Source organism: Elaeis guineensis, chromosome 9, assembly GCF_000442705.2.
Source record: "Elaeis guineensis isolate ETL-2024a chromosome 9, EG11, whole genome shotgun sequence".
Lineage (NCBI taxonomy): Eukaryota > Viridiplantae > Streptophyta > Magnoliopsida > Arecales > Arecaceae > Elaeis > Elaeis guineensis.
Genome location: NC_026001.2, coordinates 14,241,325 through 14,254,809, shown reverse-complemented (window position 1 = coordinate 14,254,809; position 13,485 = coordinate 14,241,325). Strand labels below are relative to the sequence as shown.

Here is a 13,485-nt window from a genome sequence, read left to right as displayed (position 1 = left end):
AATGTGGCCCAACACGAGCCCAGCACCATGTCTGCTTAAAGACAACGAAACCACATCGCTTTTACGGGACCCAAAAAGAAACACCACGGGAATTGATGAGTGGACACTACACTGCCCATTTCCTTGTGTCAGCTTAATGGTACTAATTATTGGACTGGAACTGTTTTTTTTTTTTTTTTTTTTTTGTCTAACAGCACATTGCCATGGGGTCCATAACTAAAGAGAGCAAGCACCATGAGTTCATGTAGAATGAACAGGCTATTTCGTGGGATCACATGAGGCTATGGTATGATCTACATGGATGAGCAAAACTCAATATTCATGGCCACCATTCCCATCTAGAAGAGGTAATCCAAAACCTCATGTTGAGATTCTTAGCAAGGTTGGGCTCATGAAGTGGAAGTCAAAGCCTTCCCAGAGAGTCAGATTCTTCATATCTCAGCTGCCCTATGCTATATCTATGGAGAAGCTGGATAACCCCTAGCATTCTGGTAATAGCAAGGAATCTGCATCCCAAAAAAATCATTTTCAGCACCAAGTTAAAAATAAAAACAAAATCACTTTCACATGCACTAACCAATCTAGAATCGCAAAATTTGGAAAAGGATCCCAAAAACCACAAGAGAAAACATCAACTACTGTAAGCAAAACATATCCCACACTCTAAAGAAAAAAAAAAAAAAAAAAGGATACAAACAATGAGGGTGTTGGGGAAAAAAAAAGCTTGATACCTGTGGTTTAATTTGAGGTCTGATTGGTTTAAGAAATGAGAATATTATCCTCATGAATTCTAGGGTTTCCAAGCTGATGCCCACACCACTGGTTCATCCTTCCACGTCAAGTAGAAGCCTGAAGCATCACCCTCTGCCGGCAGGAGCGACCACCCTGACCGATACCTCTTCAACAATACCTTAACATCATCGATCGCATCGTCGCTAAAGCTCATAGGTGAGAAGCCTTCCATTAGCCTTGCACACCATTGGCTCCCCTTCTCCCTCCTCTCGCAGTCTCCACCACCATTTTGATCACAAGCAAGGACGCTAAGAATACTCCTGGAGCACTCCCTCTCCAACATCAACCTCTCATTGCTGGTGGGAGCAAAGCTTTCCTCTAGCATCTCAAAGAAGACACCGTAAAACCTCAAGCACTCCTCAAAGCACTTGACGAACTCGCTCCTACAGCTTGTGAAGTCTACCTCCTCTTCCACCACAGTGACCACCTTTGGCCGGATGCTGCGAAGCATTTGTAGGAAATCATTCCTCTCTTCCACGCCGACCCGTCGCAAGGCTCCGACGCAATTCACGGCGACTGCTTCATCCTCTTGCAGTCCCAAGTGTTCTTCCTTGAGCTCCCCTAACCGTGTCGCCACCCTCACAACTTGGAACTCAAATGGCACACCCATCAATCTCGCAAACTTTTCCATCCTGTGCCCAATCTCCTTCATGACCGATCCCCCCATGCCGACGGTCGCCACCACCGTTAGCCTTAAATTTGGCGTGTCATCATTTCGGGTTGCCAATGCTTCCAGCAAAGCTGGCCATTGGGTGCAGTAGGTGTTACTGATGTCGATAATATGAAGCTTAGCCTCTCCTTCCATGGCTTCTAAGATCGCACCATTGGATGCTACATGACCAAATGTTGTCCAAGGACTCACCTCCTGAAACTCGAGGATTACCTTCCTTGCAGAGTCAAAAGAGTGGCTCCTCTCCACGACCGATACTAAATTCTTGTAGCAGCGCTCTCCTGATTCAGTTGCTTTACAGAAGAGAGCTTGCAGGAAATAGAATGCCAACTTTTGGTCACATTCTCCGTAGGGGGATGCAAGCTCATTCAACATCCATAGGAGGTGATGGATCTTGCTGGAGTCCTTCTCTGAGATGGCCTTTGCGCACTCTTGGAGGAGCTTTGCAGCCCATTTCTCAGTTGCACCGGTGTCGTTAGGCTCCGAGGTTGTCGGCATGTGGTGGTGGTGTTGGTTTGGATTTTCCATGCTTGCTTGATCATGAGATATATTGCTGGAGGAGATGGAGTAAGGTGGCTTTGGAAGGTGGGGTGTCCAGTCCGTGTAAGGTTTCATGTGTTATGTATGGACACCAAAAGCGAGAGGCAGGGTGAAGGGAGTGCTTTAGTTCAAAGGTAGACTCCATGGAGCAAATCCTATTTTAATCAAATCTTCATCATGCTGATAATCTAATGTTGTCTATTTGCTTATCCCTAGTGATTTGTGTAATAATATTGATGACATGATTAACTACAATACCGCCATCAGCCATCATCTTCATGACACAGTTGTCAGTTTATAAATAATTTTTATTTGGATGTTAGTAGAGATCCTGCAATAGTCCAACTATTATTCCCTTGGAGTTTACATTAAAGTTCATGCAAAATATTTGTACAGACTGATACAGTAGAAAATCTATTTCTTAAAAAAAAAAAAAAAAAAAAATCAAGGAGTCAAGTATTCCACATTTTTAGAGGCCACTAGAATCATTAGAAAGAAAGCACCATAAGAATTTATGTGCATTCATACTTCATGCAGGAAAGAATTGTTTAACAAATGAAGCAATCTATATTTATGTGGACACACATTATTTAACTAAAAGGCCTGATGCTCTTTTATATTTTCTTGTCTGAACTTAATAAGAAGTTCTTTTACTGAAGTAGTGGATAGAAAAGGAGAAGCAGCTTTAGGCCTTGATACAATAAAGATTCATCTATTTGTGCAAGTGAATTACAAACCTCACTCACTTGTTGGAAGTGAGAAACAAGCTTAATTTGTTGTCAAACAAAGTCAAGTTTGTGACATCGCATCATCGCAGATAGAGATTTCTTTGTTTCTTTCTTTGTTTCTTTTTGGGTTTTTTGTTTTCTAAGATCAATAGTTCTGTGCACCAAAATTTCATTAAAATCAGAAGAAGTTACAGAACATCATTGCAAATAAAGATTGAGGAACAAACAACGCACTCCATTTTTTAGCACATGGAAATAATTAAATCATCATCTTCTTAATTTTCACCTTTATTAGTGGCTGGTATTTTCTGTTTGATTTGGCGACTCATGAGTTTCAAATGTGATGAGACAACTAATGCATCTGTATGAGCTCCTAAACCAAAAGGAAAAAATGTGAATACCGTCCTTGTCAGAGTCGTAAAAGGTAATTTTATTTTCAGAAAGTTACACAGATATGTAGCTAATTTTAATTGCTGAGAAAAATATCTTTCTGCCGAGCCATCCTTAATTCTTTTATTATAATAACCTAAATTTGTAATTTTCCATTTGGACCCAACCCCAAGTGAATAATAAAAATATTGGAGCCAGCGGAAGAGGCCAGATGCTCTTTACATTGTCATTATGAACTTAGTCGATATCTGATTCTCTCTTTTTTAAAACTGAGAATTTATGTTGATGGACCTGCAACAAATGCACACAAACAAACAAATCATCAGAAATGAGCTTTCAAAAGACTGAAAGAACCAAAGACCAGGGTATCTTAATTCTAATATTCCTTGTTGTTGATTCCAAAGAAGGACAAGACACCACCCTCTTTTGCTTCTTCCAATCATTAGAAAATTGTCATCCCAAAGCCCCATCTTGCAATGAAAATAGTTGCACGCCATTTTGGGATTCTGGCTCTGTGGCCAATAAAGTTGCAGAACATTTTATCAAGTGTTTCCAGACCCACGAATCACTAGTGTGCAGCTAATGGCCACCATTTTAATCTACAGGGCAGAACCGATGCAACAAGTCCCAACAAAAGGTGGGAAAGATTTATAACTTTTTGACGATATTGAGTGCCTCCGTTCGTGTAATACTAAAGAGACAAATGGTGGGATAAGCTTGCAAAAAGCTTGCTGCACACCAAGTTCATATTCTTGGGTATTGAGTGTGACACCATTCTATATGCTGTGGTGTTAGGAGTTACTAACACTAAACAAAATTTTCAGAAATTAGATGGGTTGATGACACCTGTAATTTTCATAATTGGGCTAAGTCTATTTACTTTACATGTGGAATAATTCTTGTTATTTCTTTGTGGAACCTCTTCATCAGATTGATTAACCATTCTGTTGCTGTATAACCTGTAAACAATTGCTCCACTAAAAACTTCTCCATCTTGAATCACTAATTTTAGTACTACAGGACATTTTATTATTGCATAATCACTTCTGTCATAAGAGAGCTGTGGGATCACACTTGGGTGATTAGCTCCACCCTCAGCTTTTCTTGGGCAATATCTGTACTCCTTTTGGGACTGTAAGCCTGAAAAGGAGCAGGATCAATGCAGTACTGATTGCCCATGCTATTAGACACACCTGCTTCCACACATGCCAGAGGCCACTAGTACCAATGTTCAAAACAATATATTAGTACATGAAAGATTTTGATAGGAAACTTACTGATAGAAAGAGTGGGAGAGCTTGAGCGTGCAAGAATGTTCAACATAAAGGTTTGCACATGCCTTGTCAAGGAACCAACTTGACAAACTCATCAAAAATCAAAACTATAGCATGCGATGAAGAAGGTTTAAATCTAAACATGTAGATGAAACTAACTTTATCGGCAAATCATCTCACGTGAGTTGCCCCACAATGTTTGGTAAGCTCAGTCAAGGTCGGGCCAATCTTTTCAGATGTGCAGCTTTTGCTATTTGCAAATCAGAGGCACTACATAATGCAAGCATATCAGTCCTCTTTGGCACTCCCTGTAGAAAAGGTTTAAGCTTTTCCTCGTTCTCTATGCATCCTGGACCAATGCGGCTCTGCATAGAAATGCTTAGAATTTCAAATCCAAAATGTGGAAATTAAAGTGCATGTCTAGTTCAATAAAACCAACTTGCAGATCTCTGGCTTTGCCTGCTCCTTATTTTGTCACCCCAACAAATACGAAATTAACTTTCGTTGTGCCTGAATAAAAGCCCCACAAACTTTTCATGATGCTCAGAATCTTTGACTGATGAACATATAACTGACAGAAACATGAGCAAAGATAGACAAAGATACTAAAATAAAATTATTTCTATGTTAGATTGTTGCTCTTTGAATTGATTTTGATGATTACAAAATATTTGAGGGGGTTACTAATGATTTTGACTTGGAAAAAGATTTATTGTATTTCAGAGGCAAAATCGTAATTTTATCAAGTTGTGATTCAGAAGCCTCAAGAGCAAGAGCAGAAGATTTGTAATCTATTGGAGGCAATTTCAATATTTTTGGATGTGTATTTTGAAAGAAAATCATGTTTATAAATTTGAGTCGGCCCCATGAGTCGACTCATGGTAAAAAGAGCTGAATGGCACGCTGAATTCTTTGGCTGACACACTCTGTGAGTCGACCCCATGAGTCGACCCCTGAGCATGAGTCGACCTCTGCTGCTGTGTAGGCCAAAATTATAGAACAGTTATTTTCTATTCTGTGCCACAGAAGTCGACCCTATGAGTCGACCCCTGTGATGGAAAAATTTTGCAACGACTAATTTTCAGCTCATTTTGGCTGCATTTAATGCCTATTTAATGTGCTCCAACGGCTCTATTTCAGCCCAGATTACTCTCCACCATTATTTGAAGTTATAAAAGGCACTTAAAGGAGAGAATCAACAAGAATTTAAAAAGGTTCTTCAAGCATTCATTTCAACCCTAAGCAAGAGCCCTCTTAAAAGTTCAAGAAGCTTTTATTTCAAATTCACCAACTCCTCAAGAGCTCATTTAAGTCTTCAACCACCTTGAGAAAAATCAGAAGAGCTTCGTTCTTATTGTGTAAAGTGTATTTAAAGCTTTATTTGCTCATTAAAAGAGCTACATCTGTATTTCTGTATGATTAACTACTATACTCTATTTTGAGTTGATATTTTATTGTGGAAGGGTTCCAAAACATGGAAAGGTTGATCCGAATCTTGAATCGGATTGTATTGGGTTGACTTGTACCCGAAAAATAAGTGTTCTAGCTTGGAATAGCTAGAGTCGGAGGTTCCGGCGTTGTATTCGGGTTGAATACGGTTTAGTGGATTTGAATTCCCAAGTAGGAGCTTGGAGAGTGGACGTAGGTGCAAAGTTGGCACCGAACCACTATAAATCTTTTTGTTTGTGTTGTGCTTACTTGCTCTCCTTTTAAATTTTCTTATCTTCTTGCATTCTTGCATCCAACTTCTACATCTTACATAAATTTCACTCTCCACATTTATCCTGCTCATTGTTAAATAATCCTCATAGTTGTAAGTTAATTTTTAAATTTTTAAAAACTAATTCACTCCCTCTCTTGGGTTGCATAGCTGGGCAATAAATGGTATCAGAGCACGGTGCTCTAGCCCTACTTTGATTTAACCATCAAGAGCTAAAGATCTATGGCAACTCAAGTTGGCACTTCACTAGCCGAGGGGCAGTCCACTTTTCAATGGATCAAATTATACCTATTGGAAAGCTCGGATGAAAATTTTTATTCAAACACTTGACTATGATATGTGGAGTATCATAGTAAATGGACCACACACACCTACTAAAATAATTGATGGTGTGGAATCAACCAAATCCGAAAAAGAATGGGATGAGGTTGATAAGAAAATGGCTCAACTAAATGCTAAAGCCATGAATATTTTGTATTGTGCTCTAGATGCTAATGAATTTAATCATATTTCAACATGCATGTCAGCTAAGGAAATATGGGATAGATTAGAAATAACTCATGAAGGAACTAATCAAGTAAAGGAATCAAAAATCAACATGCTTGTGCATAAATATGAACTTTTTAAAATGGAGCATCATGAATCAATAACTGAGATGTTTAATCATTTTACTGATATTATTAATGGTCTAAAAAGTCTTGATAAGTCTTATTCTAACAGTGATTTTGTAAGAAAGATTCTTAGGTCTTTACCAAGGACTTGAGAGGCCAAAGTGACCGCAATCCAAGAAGCCAAAGATCTGAATATCTTACCCTTCGAGGAGCTTCTAGGATCACTGATGACTTACGAGCTAAGCATGAAACAACACCAAGAAGAAGATGTCAAAAAGAAGAGGATAATCGCCCTCAAATCCACTGCTCAACCTGATGAAGAATCTGATGATACAGAAAATGAAGAGCAGAATGAAGAAATGGCCCTCATTACTAGAAGGTTTAAGAAGTTCTTGAAGAAAAAAAGATAAAAAATAAGGAAGATGCCACCTACAAAAGGGGAACATAGCAAAGAGAAGGATAAGGAGCAACCCCTTATTTGTTATGAATGCAAGAAATCGGGACACTTTAAGTCTGAATGCCCACAACTGAAGAAGGATCACAAGAAGTACAAGAAGAAGGCCATGATGGCTACATGGAGTGGAAGTGATGAGTCAAGTTCTGAAGAAGAAGACTCAAATGAACAAGCCAACTTGTGCCTTATGGCACATGAAAATAAGGTAAATACTGAAACTCCTATTGACTTTACCTTTGAAGAACTTCATGAAGCATTTTATGACCTAATTGATGAACTAAAGAAGATAGGGGTAAAGAACAAAGAATTAAAATCAAAGAATCAATCTTTACTAAAAGAAAATGAGAATATTTCAAATAAAAAATTAATCCTGTCTCAAGAAAATCTGAACTTAAAAAATGAGATTGTCAAGTTAAAATCAATGGTTGAAAAGTTCACTTTAAGTTCAAATAAACTTCACATGATACTTGACAATCAAAAGGCCATTTATGATAAAGTCGGTCTTGGATATAACCCTTTAAAGAAATAAAAATTTCTAAAAAATATCTTTGTAAACTCATCATACAATAAGTTTTCAAATGTAACTTGCTTTAAATGTGGTAGAATATGACACAAATCCTATTCATATTTTTCTAACAAATCTAAAAATTTTAATGTAAAGAAAATATGAGTTTCAAAAGGAACCATTATAACTAACCAAAAAGGACCCAAAAAAATTTGGGTACCTAAAGTCAAAACTTAATTCTTGTGTATAGATGTGTCTTGCATCCCAAGGAGCAAACCAGAGATGGTATCTTGATAGCGGGTACTCAAGACACATGACTGGTGATGAATCCCAATTCATCACACTTATTGCTAAAAATAGGGGGATAGTCACCTTTGGAGATAATGGCAAAGGAAAGATTATCGGTTTAGGTAACATTGGTATCACTTCCTCCAAGTATATTGAAAATATTTTATTAGTAGATGATTTAAAACATAATTTATTAAGCATCAATCAATTTTGTGATAAAAGATACAAAGTCATTTTTGAATCTTCAGTTTGCATTGTAACTAGTCCTATTAATGAAGGCATTAAATTTATTGGGCATAGACATGGTAATATTTATATGGTAGATTTGAATGATCTTTCCAAAATAAACATGCAATGCCTAGTAGCCTTGAATGCCAAGATTAATGAGACTAGTTGGCTTTGGCATCATAGGCTTGCACATATTAGCATGTATTCACTCTCAAAATTTATTAAAAAGGAATTGATTATCAGCTTATCCAAATTAAATTTTGAAAAGGATAAAATTTGTGATGCATGCCAAATAGGTAAACAAACACGAGTCTCATTCAAATCTAAAAATATTGTTTCAACTTCTAGGCCATTAGAACTATTGCACATGGATTTATTTAGACCCACTAGAACTACTAGTCTAGGTGAAAAATGATATAATTTTGTGATTATTGATGATTTTTCTCATTTTACATAGGTCTTCTTCTTAGCACATAAGGATGAAACTTTTCATACTTTCTTAAAATTTTATCGAAAAGTCACAAATGAAAAAGATTTTTCAATTCAAAATACTCGAAGTGATCATGAAACTGAATTTGAAAATTAAGATTTTGAAAAGTTTTGTGATGAAAAAGGTATTGACCACAACTTTTCAGCACCTAGGATATCCCAACAAAATAGAGTAGTAGAAAGAAAAAATAGAACTCTTAAAGAAATAATCCGTACCATGCTATATGAAAGCAACCTTCCAAGATATTTTTGGGCAGAAGCAATTAACACGGCATGTTACATATTAAATCGTGCTTTAATTAGACCAATTTTAAAGAAAACTTCTTATGAGCTTTGGAAAGAAAGAAAATCAAACATTGCATATTTTTATATTTTTGGTTGTCGATATTTTGTTTTGAACAATGGTAAAGAAAGACTAAGAAAATTTGATGCAAAATCTGATGAAGTAATTTTTCTTGGTTACTCCTCTTCTAGCAAAGCTTTTAGAGTTTTCAACAAAAGAACTTTAATAGTAGATGAGTCAATACATATTATTTTTGATGAAACTAACGATCTTCCTTCAAAGAAGAATGAAGGTATTGATGATGCAGATCCTCTAATAGAAGGGATGAAAAAAATTCCTCTAAAAGACTCAACCATTCAAGATGATGAAGAACATGAAGACAAACAGGATGAGAAAAGTAAAGAACAATAAGAACAACCTCTAGGTACAAATGATCTACCCAAAGAATAGAGATATGATCACAATCACCCCAAGAAACTAATCATTGGTGATCCTACACATGGTGTAAGAACTCGCTCTTCACTTAGAGATGCATTCAATCATTTTACTTTAGTCTCTCATCTTGAACCTAAAATCATAGATGTAGCTGAAAAAGATTATAATTGGATAAATGCAATGCAAGAAGAACTTAATCAATTTGAAAGAAATAATGTATGGACTTTAGTTTCAAGACCTAAAAATTATTCAATAATTGGCACAAAATGGGTATATAGGAATAAATTGGATGAACATGAAAATGTGATAAGAAATAAAGCGAGATTAGTTGCAAAAGGTTATAATCAAAAATAAGGAATTGATTTTGATGAGACCTTTGCACCTGTTGCTAGATTAGAAGCAATTAGACTTCTACTTGCATATGCTTGCTTTATGAATTTTAAGTTATTCCAAATGGATGTCAAAAGTATTTTTCTAAATGAATATATTGCTGAAGAAGTTTACGTAGAACAACCTCCAGATTTTGAAAATCATGCTTTTTCTAATCATGTTTTTAAATTAAACAAAATATTATATGGTTTGAAACAAGCACCTAGGGCTTGGTATGAAAAGCTAAGCAAATTTCTGCTTAATAATGATTTTTCAAGAGAAAATGTAGACACAACTCTTTTTATTAAAAGAAATCAAAATGATATATTAGTTATACAAATATATGTTGATGACATTTTTAGGTCTACTAATAAAATACTTTGTCAAGATTTTGCTAAGATCATGCAGGGGGAGTTCGAGATGAGCATGATGAGAAAATTTTCTTCCTCGAACTCCAAATCAAACAAATAAAGAAAGAAATCTCCATCACCCAAAGCAAGTATACAAAAGAACTACTCAAAAGATTTAGAATAGAGAACTCCAAAGCAATTGGTACACCTATGAGCCTATCATGTAAGCTTGACAAGGATGAAGGAGGTAAAAATATAGACTTAAAATTTTATAGAGGCATGATTGATTCTCTATTGTATTTAACTGCTAGTAGACCAGATATTATATTTAGTGTTTGTCTTTGTGCTCACTTTCAATCAAATCCGAAAGAATCTCACTTGAATGTAGTTAAAAAAATTTTTAGATATTTAAATGGTACACAAACTCTAGGATTATGGTATTCTAAGGACTCATCAATTGTCTTGATAGGATATTCAGATGTCGATTTTGCTGAATGTAGATTAGATAAAAAAAGTACTAGTGAAACTTATCAATTTCTTAGAGTTAACTTAATCACTTGGTTTAGCAAGAAGCAAAACTCGATAGCACTGTCTACGGCCGAGACCGAATACATTACAGTCGGAAGTTGTTGTGCTCAAATCTTATGGATTAAGCAACAACTTGAAGACTTTGGCATCAAACTCAATGAAACTCCCATAAGATATGATAACACCAATGCTATAAATCTAACTAAAAATTCAATTCAGCATTCTAAATCAAAACATATTGAAATTAGGCATCATTTCATAAGAGAACATGTCCAAAATAAAGATATAATTCTTGATTATGTTTGTACTGAAAAATAATTGATTGACATCTTTACCAAGACCTTAAGTGAAGATAGATTTTATGAAATTAGGAGAGAACTAGGAATCCTTGATCCATCAGCTTAAGTATCTCTCTGATTCTAAATTCTTAATGCCAAAAATTCATTGAACCAAATCTATTGAGCTCAACTCTCATTTTTCTTAAGAGCTCAAAAGCTCAAAACTATCATTCACATGATCAATATTTAGGTAAACATCCTTCTCTCAGAGTTTTAATTTTTTTTCAAAATTGTCCCATCATTCTTTTGAATTTTTCTGTGCCATGAGTCGACCCCCAGGGTCGACCCTAGGGTAATCTTGCAATTTTGTCAAAACCCTTCGAGTGCTCTCTTCTTATTGGAAATTTTTTCTTGAGCCGACTCAGCTCTTCGTCTTCTTCCTCCCACCGATCCAAAAGCTCTCCATCTCTTCTCCCTCAAACCAAAGATTTCTCTCAAATATCTCCTCCCATCGATTTTCACTCTTCAAATCGTCCGTTTAGGAACCAAGTTTCTCTCCTGTTCCTTCTTCATTTGGGGTGGTTCGAGCTTGCCTTAGACTCTACCCGTCTTCTCCAAATCGGCACATCACCTCTCCAAAATCCTTGCCTTTTTTTCTTCCAAAATCCTTTCCTCTCTGCCTCACATTTAGTCTCCTAAGCTTCTTTCAAGTCTCTCTTGACCTAATGGCTCCCAAAACGAAGTTACCGCAAAGAAAAAAATCCGTTCGCGGGTTGGAAGACAGTGTGCACAGAAAGAGATTAGCAACCGAGCCCTCTCCTGCTTCAATTCTTGCTCCAGATCCTGCTTCAGCTTCCACTCAGTCTCCAATCAGCCCAAGCAAGGTACCTCACTCTGATCGAAAAGTGGAATCCAGAAAAAATATTGATTTTAAGTTTTTTGAAAAAGAAGAGTTCATTATTGGATTGAAGATTAAGTATCAAGGATGAGAATTTTATTGCTCTTTAAAAGAAAATACTTATGTCGATCTAGTCAGAAAATTTTACTTAAATTTGAGCTATAGCAATGGAACAGTGAAATCTATCATAAAAAATATTGATGTTATTCTTGATCCAGTACATTTGGGACAGATACTATATTTGCCTTGTGAAGGCTATACCAATATGGAGCTTCCTATTAAAGAAGAAGGAATTAATGTTATCTTAGGGAGAACCTATACTGGAAGTCTAAATAAATTAGAAACAAAAATTCTTTCTGTTGAGATGAGGCTGTTACATCATTTGGTAACTAAACTGTTTGTCCCTAGAAGTGGTAGACACGACCTTCTATCTGGTAGGGACATTTACATTATATACCATGTGATCACCCAAACCCTCCTGAACCTTCCAGCATTGATGTTTGAGGCCATAAGGGAAATCCTGAACAGGTCCAAGGCTCACTTGCCTTTTGGTATGGCACTCATCTTAGTTTTTAGAAGGTTCAGAATCAGTTTTAAGGGGGAGGCAATTGCTAGACTATCTCATTCCGACACCATCAACCGTCACACACTGCATCGCATGGGTTTCTCTAAGACTGATGGCGGTTGGACAAAGAATGCTGAGGAGAGAGCAAAGGATAGAGCAGAGGAGGAGGGACCATCTTCACCTCTTCGTGATCACAGAGCATCCCCAGATATTCAGTTCATATCTGATCACGAGGCTGGTCCTTCAGAGTCTGTGAGGAGGCATGCTTCAATTCCACAGTCAGAGAGCAGGGTACATCCTTCAGAGTTCAGACTAGCAGATAATCAGATTGAGATGATGTCCCAGCGTGTTGCCTCCATTCTATCTCAGCAATTTATCACTTCAGTCTTTGCACAGAGATCGACATCCCAGGATGACTCAGACCAGACTCTGATCCCTCACATTTTTACTATTTTTTAGGTGCTCACTGCTCAGTCGGTACGTATTGAGCAACTTGAGGGATATATTTTGAGATTGACAGGCAGAGTATTAGATTTACAGGGGCAAGTATTAGCTTTAACCCTCCCCAGCTGCATGAGGACATCACAGAGGTCTCAGACCTAACTGCAGAGGCGGCTAGACTTCGAGAAATCTTAGAGAGTGGTTTTGACTTCTTGAGGAGAGAGATCAGGGGCTCCAGTGAGAATGCTTCTACTCAGTTCAGTGCCTTGATGCAGTCTATATCGAGAGCCTTGGATCTTTTGGACACCATCAGACTTTCTCTTATAACACAGTCTGTAGCTTCTCAGGCTCCAGGATCTTCTCACCCCTCTACTCGTGCTGGTACCTCTACCCGTGGTCGAGGCAAACGCGGTCGAGGTCGTGCCCGTGGACTTGATCCTACATTTCCTCACTCTATCTCTGATTCTTCAGATTCTGATCTCTCTAACCATGACATCTATTAGATCTAGATTAGTTTATCTCCTATGTCTAGGATCTATCTTATGGGCCTTGTATTTATTGGCTAATTAACTCTTGAATAGTTTCTATCCATGACTTTTGTATTTTGAGTTGACTCATGTGTATTGGGACACCTTTTGTATTCAGTCAT

The 13,485-nt window shown here is 37.0% G+C and overlaps 1 protein-coding gene across 1 annotated transcript; it reads right to left on the bottom strand.

The window, feature by feature from the left end:
- Positions 1-203: 203 nt before the first annotated feature.
- Positions 204-2,071, bottom strand: LOC105051632 (protein SHORT-ROOT). Its single transcript, XM_029266755.2, has 2 exons — positions 732-2,071; positions 204-506 (listed from the first exon to the last, which is right to left on the bottom strand). Exon 1 carries the CDS (start codon positions 1,988-1,990, stop codon positions 791-793), a length of 1,200 nt encoding a protein of 399 aa, XP_029122588.2. The 5' UTR covers positions 1,991-2,071; the 3' UTR covers positions 204-506; positions 732-790.
- Between the last annotated feature and the right edge of the window lie 11,414 nt (positions 2,072-13,485).